The 8,069-nt window shown below is 30.9% G+C and overlaps 1 protein-coding gene across 1 annotated transcript in view; it reads left to right on the top strand.

Annotated features, from left to right (window-relative positions):
* The window catches only part of LOC107632684, a 7,191-nt gene continuing 1,814 nt past the window's right edge, over nucleotides 2,693–8,069 (top strand). Inside the window, exons 1-7 of the mRNA XM_016336351.2 lie at nucleotides 2,693–2,806; nucleotides 4,452–4,518; nucleotides 5,184–5,425; nucleotides 5,516–5,728; nucleotides 6,221–6,551; nucleotides 6,655–7,005; nucleotides 8,017–8,066. Of these exons, the coding sequence (XP_016191837.1) occupies nucleotides 6,486–6,551; nucleotides 6,655–7,005; nucleotides 8,017–8,066 (467 nt within the window). The 5' untranslated portion in view covers nucleotides 2,693–2,806; nucleotides 4,452–4,518; nucleotides 5,184–5,425; nucleotides 5,516–5,728; nucleotides 6,221–6,485. The remainder of the gene's footprint in view (nucleotides 2,807–4,451; nucleotides 4,519–5,183; nucleotides 5,426–5,515; nucleotides 5,729–6,220; nucleotides 6,552–6,654; nucleotides 7,006–8,016; nucleotides 8,067–8,069) is intronic.

Raw genomic sequence — 8,069 nt, 5'->3', positions numbered from 1 at the left:
TTCATCTGATATTTACAAGAAAAATGGAATTTAGCAACGATTTTTATACGGATTAGCGGCTATTTTAAATTGCTACAAAACGAATTACCGGCGCTTCGAGAAATAGGGCAAGGGGGAAGGCTGCCAAGGACGACACCGGGACGGATGGTTGGGGCGGCCGCCGCCGACGTCACGGACGTGCACGGAGGAAGGAGAAGACTTGGACGACCCCTTTCACTTTACCTTCGCGCGCAGAAGCTACACGGCGGAGGGAGGAGACCAGTGACGAGGAAGAATGATGACACAGACGTAGTGGTTGGAACTGGCGGAGGGAAGAGTCACGACGGCGAGAGAAGGAGACCAGTGATTGGCGCCGTTGCTCTGCTGGAGTTCGCGCGAAAAGGGTGAAGGTTAATGACGCCGAAATATTTTGGTTGGGGTATTTTAATGAAACAAACCCCGCCCCTTTCCTAAGGTTATTTGCTGCGGTTGGGGCCCAAAACAGCCACCAAATCAAATCAATTGAAACAGAGCCTGATTACGCAACAAGAATCGCAGCAATTCAGTCGATTTGTAGCGTTTTGGAAAAACGCCGACAATTTTCCACTGCTAAATTCCATTTCTCTTGTAGTGGATCAATAATATATACATATATATTGTCAAGCCAATTTGTTTAATTAGTTATTTTTAGAAGTAATATATTAATTAAAGATATTGAAATTTAAATATTTAAATAAAAAAAGAAACATTTATAATTTTTCAAAGATAACAATTTTTTAAACTTTATTTTATAATAATAGGTAAAAAGAATATGCAAATAAAGACCCAAATTATTATTGTCATCATAATAAAAATTTCATATTAGGTTTATTATATATATGAGAGAGAGATAGAGAGAGAGGGTCAATCGATTTAATTGTTTGATAAAAAATTTAATACATTAATCAAATCAACAAAATATTTATGAGTAGATAACAAAAAGATCTATCAACCATAAGAGTGACAGAAAAATTTATCTACAGTACAAAATAATTGAATTTGTAAAAACTAAGACAGAATTTTTAGCACAAGATTTTGCCCATAGTAAAAGCAACTAGTTTTATAAAATTTAAGAATAAAATTGTAAAAGAATCATTATAATATGAGTAATACTTCTTCTTCTTTAACTAAACCAATTTATTTAATAAGTTGTTCTTAGAAATAATATGTTTAATTAAAAAAATTGCAGTCTAAATATTTAAATCAAAATAAAAAAATTAAATTTTTTTCAAAAATAAGAATTATTTAATTTTATTTTATATATATTAAGTAAGAAATCTGTCAATAATAATGTGAGATAGCAACATTTAATTAACAAGACCCAATTTATTATTGTCATTATAATAAAAATATCATATTAGTTAGATAATGACATTTAATTATCTTTATAAAATCCAATTTATTATTGTCATTATAATAACAATATCATATTGGGTTTAATTTTTTTTCCAAAAGCCTATAAATAGACTTATCAGTATGCTCGATTATTCATATTCTTTCAAGAAAACACAAATTGATTTTGACAAAATGGCTACTAATAGTGCGTCAAAGTTTTTCTTTTGCATTATTTTCGTGGCTTTATTTTTTATTTCAGGTAACGAAATTTATCTTACTTTTTTTTCATAATTCATTTTGTAATGAGTAAAAATACTTGGAAGCAACTTTTTAATTATAAAAGTGACGATATTATATTATTATAAAAAATTTTATTTTAAGTATTTAAAATTTAAAAATAAGAATTATTTAATTTTATTTTATACATATTAAGTAAGAAATTTGCCAACAATAATGTGAGATAGCGGCATTTAATTATCTTAACAAGACCTAATTTATTATTGTCATTATAATAACAATATCATATTGGGTTTAATTTTTTTTTTCCAAGAGCCTATAAATAGACTGATCAATAGGCTTGATTATTCATATTCTTTCAAGATGGCTACTAACAGTGCGTCAAAGTTTTTCTTTTGCATTCTTGTTGTGGCTTTACTTTTTATTTCAGGTAGCGAAATTTATCTTATTTTTTTTTCATAATTTATTTTGTAATGAGTAAAAATGCTTGAAAGCAACTTTTTAATTATAAAAGTTACAATATTATATCATAACAATTTTTATTTTAAGTATTTAAACAATTAAATACAAATACATAAATGATTATACTTAATTAAATGAATATAAAATATATTTAAATATTATATTAATCTATCAGTTTTGTTAATTATTGCAGACGCAAGCAGCAGTGTCAATAGGAGGTTGAATCATTGCAATAAAGATATATCATGTGATACTGGACATTGTCAAATTGTATGTATCATACTTGATCACTTTCAACGTTGGGAGTGTAATCCCACAAGTGGTTGCTGCTGCCATAGTGATAGTTAACTCAAGTGCTCTTCACCTTATATTTGCTCATATATATGTATTTTGAATGAACACATCTTTTTATATATTTTTTGATAAAAATAAACAAGTGGAGGATCAATAAAATAAAAAATTATTAAAGTTTTTTACTTTAGTACGATATATGATTAATTATTATAAAATTAAATTTTATTACTCTTTTTGTCCAAAATAAATTTTTATTTTTAAATTCAATTTTATCTAAAATAATTAGTTCACTCTTTTATTAGAGATTTTATTAAATGAAAAGAAAGAATGGTTTTTGTTTCTCTGTAGCTCCACGATTGGAGCTTGTGTTGAAGTATTCCATTGACGTTGGTGTGGGGGTGATTGACGCCGATCGGGTCTTGTGTTCAACTAGTCGACGATATCAGATCTTGGATTGACGGTAACTTCACTTTCTCTTTCCTTATGTATTTACTTTGATGCATGTGTCAATGGTTCAATTGCTGCCACTCTTATTATTGTTTTGGATTTTGCTAGTTAATTCATCCTACTATTTCTTAATATAGTGAATTGATAAATGAGTTCAGACTGAATAAGCTTAGTGAAGTAGGGCTCTATTCTGTGATTCTGTTCATAATATCTATCACTTTAGTTAATTATTTCCTGAGATTATCCTGAATAAGCTTAGTGAAGTAGGGCTCTGCGTTCTTATTGCTTGAGATTATCCTGAAAAAATAGATCATTAACTCTTCTTCTTGAATGATGTTGGGGCTGGAGTTTTTCTTTATTTGGTTTTTGGTTTCCTCTGCTCCTATACTTTGTTCCTGGCATTCTGCTTGGGAAATTTCTGAGCAACTTATTGGTCAGGGTTATGATATTTGGTAAATATGCTTCTTAAGTTTTTTTCCTTATTTTCCTGATGATGGATAGTTTATGTGCTAAGTTTATTCCTGGTTGATTTAAGTGGTTCTTACTTCGTGTGCCTGATTATTGTCATGTTCTTTTGTTTCATTGTGATTTCTCTTGGGATATTGTGGAGTATTGTGTAGATTTCTCATTGTTGTGTTGGTTTTAAACTTCAACTCCTTTATGATTTGGGTCAATTTTTCGGGTTAGATTCTTTGGATTAATCATGTGTTAACATTGTGATTTTTAATTGGGTTATGGCCAAAATTGATGAAATTGTAATTTCTGATGATCATTTCCTGCTCCTTGATTGTGCCTGTCATATTGTTTCTGGACTTTCCTTGCATCTAAATGTTAGTAGAGCTGTTTAAATATATGCTGGAACATCAATGTCATCCTAATTTGTTGCTGCATATACTGATGGGTTACTGTGTTGCTGGAACTTATTTGTTTATTTGTGTCAATGTCCAAATTAGATTTTTCATGTACCTGCCAGTAGTATAATTGCAGCTTCAATTTTATGTTTTAAGCTGTGTAGCCCACCCAGGTCCCATCATGCTGTGGATTACTAATTTTTAGTATTACAGTTCAACCAGTTCTTGATTTGGATGTGTTTATGTAACATTTAACTTTTTTGAACCGGCTGAGTTGTTACAAGTTGGATTCTTTTTATCCTCTTAGTTCTATTGAAAATGTGAATTTTTTCTATCTGCTCCACACTGCTGTGTCTTCAATTTCAATCAGGTATGGTTTGTGTTGCAGAAGGTCATGGTTGAAGAGCCTCCAAGACATGTTCATTCATTAGTTGAGACTTGAGTGCTAAAACAAGAAAGAAACAATTAGGCTTTGATTTTTTCATTTTTATTTTTTCCCCCTCTTTCAGTGTCATCTTCTCTCACTGAACTCTTGTAGCTTACTATTGGTGTCTGAGTCAAATTATTTTCGGATTGCTCAGATTAATCAGAAGAGTATGTCTGAATTCAAATTCCAGACAATATATTCATTTTCAGTAGTCAATGTGCAAAATATAAAGTAGTGAAACTGAGTATCATGCTACAACTGACTAAACTGTTAAGTACTTCAATTTTTTGTCTCTTGAAATTTTTTTGCCTCATCTCTTCAGGCTTTGCTTTTGCTTCTAGGTTTGAAGTTTCCTTATATGATCCTTCTCTACTTTGCAGTTTGCTGAACTGATACAGCCTATTGAGGAAAGGTACCACATGTTAAAACTTTCATAAAGGTACAAAGGTAATGTTTTCCTTATGTTCTTACACATAATTTATCAAAAATAATCTCCTCTATTTCATGTACTTTTCTTACACAAATAAACAAATAAGTTTACTAGGTACATGAAAAATCTAATCTGTGTTGCAGTTTTTGAGCTTATTAACTAGTCAAAATTTGACATTGATTATAGTTGTTGCTGTTGCTCAATTGCAAACTGATTTTAATAACTCACTGCAACTTGAACGCTTTCAAATGACATATTGTAAAAAGAAAAAAAGAAAAAAGAAAAAACTAACTTATTTTAATAACTAGTCAATTTTAAAGTGCATTCTATTTATTTTGCCCTCTGTTTTATGACTTTTTTTCTACCTTTAGTTATTAGCTTATTACTCTCTGTCTCTATTTTGTTTAAGAATTTCTAGCTTTATCTTTTCTTTATCCCTCTTCTTTTTAAAGAAAAAAAAATCTTTTCTTTTGTTCTTTATTCGCCACTTGTTAGTAGTGGTGAGCGAATCTTCAATCTTCAATCTATTTCTTTTGTCTCTTCGTTTATATACGGTGTATTATTTTGATATTTTTTAATATAAATTAGAATTTATGTAGCATATGTTCATGCTATATTTTATTTTATTTTATTCTTTAGTCGCTCATTTACTCATTTATTTATACTCATTTGTCTATTTTAGATGAATACAAAGATAGTACACGCCTTCATTTATTAGCGAAGGATGTGCATAATTTGCCAGAAGGTTTGCGCATAGTTGTCAATTTTGATAAACATCATGCAGCAGTAGGAGAAGCAGCTGGACTCCTTGCAGGAGTTTGTGGACAATTGGCCACTGATTGTGTAGCATTTCCAATCAGTTTTGACAAGTGGTCAGACATTCCAGCAAGCTTTTTTGAAAATCAATTGAATATTTTTTTCCTAGTAAGAAGATTACTCAAACTCTAAAGCTTATTTCTTTGCAATTATTTAATTATATTTGCTGGTTAATATATATTCTTTATAATATTGAAGGCTCGATTTTGCTTCAAAGTGAGTGATAACTTGGCCAAACGATTTTTGCTCCAATCGCTTGGCAAAAAATGGAGGGAACATAGGATAAAGCTTTGGAATGATTTTTATGATCCAAGGTTGAGTAAAACCGAGATCATAAATAATGCACCAGAAGATATTGCTCCTGATCAATGGGCTTTATTCGTAGAATATCGTTTGAAGCCTGAAACTCAGGTAAGTAATTACTCTCCTAGTTAAATGTTGTCCTTTTTTACAGCCTTTGGAATATATATAATTGAATATGAACTAGTCAATGTTGTTGAAGAGTGATTTTGATTTCTGGGTGTCTCTAGAGTTTCTAGAGGTTCTGATCTTTATTTTTACAATTGAACTATTGGCTGCGGGGCAGTCTTAAATAGTGGTACAGTCTTTGTTTATTTTAGTCCTAAATTGCTGTGGTTAGTGCACATTTTTACCCTATTTAAGTCAGTTTTGAAAGATGATGGTTCTTGCGGTTAACATGCAGAAGTGAATATTGCTATAAATTTACATGCAGAAGTGAATGATGCATCCAATAGCTGGTCTAAACTCGTCTATATTATATGCTAGTTGTCCTCTGCAATTGAAGAGTGGTTGTTATCATAGTTTTTCGTGTGTATTCACTTCAGTTTTCCATTATTAACTAAACAAACTAATGTAATAATTGTGTCCAAATTTAACTTGCAGAAACTTTGTAAGAGGAATAAAAAAATTCGGCAAAAATAAATAATTCCTCATACTTCAGGTGCTAAATCAATTGCAAGAAGAAGGGCTGAATTGGTAATCAATTAATGCATGCATATCTAATCTATCTCAAATATAATGCATGCATCATCTCTTAATTTTCTGGATATCTAATCTAAGTTAGTAGGCTGCTATTTTTTTATCAAGTCTTTCTACTTTTCTTAAATTTTAGACGAAAGAGACGGGAAAAGAAGTTAATAGGGTTCAAATGTGGGACATCACTCACAAGAAAATAGATGAAAGTTATGTTAATGAAAAGGCTAAAGAAATAGCGGTAAGACTAAAGTGCAATAAGTAACTTGTTTGTATTTCTTTTTCTCTCTTTTTTATAAGATAATACTATTTTTGATTCTTTCTCTTTCTTTTTATATATGTAGGAGAAGATTGAAGTACATAGCAGCCAACAACCGATGGAATTAACTGTTAATTCTCCTCTTGATGCTCTTGGAGTAGTTTTTGGGAAAGAGCACCCTGGTCGTGTTCGAGGTTTAGGTATGGGAGCTGTTCCAATAATTGCTTTCAAGAACAACACTACAAGGATTAGTCAAATGAATTTAGGTTCTTCAAATGATGCTGGCACATCATCTACTTGTGGTCCAAATGTGCAAGAAGAGTTGGATACCGTTAAAGCGCAATTGCAAGCGCTAGTCTCCTATATAGCTTCTAAGGAAGGAGGTAAAATTCCAATACAATTGGCTGGAATGTTCCCTACTCAACAAATCTCACAGGTACAAATACAATTATCCTCTTTTTTTTCCTTTGCTTTATCTCCGTCAGTTTTTTTCTTAGGTTCATAGTTTCTTGTTGAATACAAATATGTTGAATATTGATATAGTTTCTTGTTGCTGCTTATGATATAATTAGTAGTGCTAGCTTATGCTAGAGTAATAGTAAACCCTTACATTGTTGAAATAGCAAATTAAACAAGAGCTAAAATGTATACAAATTAAGAGCAAGTAATAATAACCATATATATCCTACTGTGTTAGCTTCTCTCTGAACAATTTCAAGCAGATTATATATAATTAAGAAGATCAGATGAATGCATTGCATGATTGTCATCATTAATTTTCTTCTTAATTAATAACTAATTACCATGATAAGCCTTCACCAATAATACCAGTCCAATACACAATACCCAGTTGAATTGTTCCCAGCTTGTTGTTTGTTGTTTTGGTCAAGTTCAACACCAATAACTAATTACTGCCGCTGAAAGATGATGATGATGGTGATGCTTGATTTCTCCAAAAGGGAACAGAAGCCTCCCATTATTATGATTATCATTATTCTCTACTTGCCCACCATTACTTCCAAGCCCATCAACCAAAGAAAATTCAAGACTTGGCTTAATCTCTTGCATGGGAAACCCAGAAATGAAGAATTTGGCATTTGAATTTGGCATCAATGAAGAATCCCTTTTCTGTGCCCTGCATGGAGAAAATCTAAAGGATCAAAACTAAACCAGAAATCAATAAGTTGGAACAAAACTTTCTTGTTTTTTTACTATTCAAGTTGTCATGTGTACAAAAAAGGTTTTTAAAGTTGTGCTGAGTGCTGTTACTGAAAAAAAAAGATTTAATTTTACTTTATACTATATTTTTTTAGTCTCTAAAGTTTGACAAATGTGTGTTCTTTTATATATGCCTTTTCTTATAAATTAAATCAGACTTAAAATGTATATCAATATATGCCCTTTTCTTGCATTTCTTGTGCTCATAATAATTATATTTTTGTTATAGGGATTGGATCAGGAGAGTGAGATTCCATCACCAAAAGAGTTAGGAAGTAGGTC

This window comes from Arachis ipaensis, chromosome B03 (genome assembly GCF_000816755.2).
Source record: "Arachis ipaensis cultivar K30076 chromosome B03, Araip1.1, whole genome shotgun sequence".
Lineage (NCBI taxonomy): Eukaryota > Viridiplantae > Streptophyta > Magnoliopsida > Fabales > Fabaceae > Arachis > Arachis ipaensis.
Note: the sequence above shows the minus strand (reverse complement) of the source record. Positions and strands in the feature narration are given on the sequence as shown.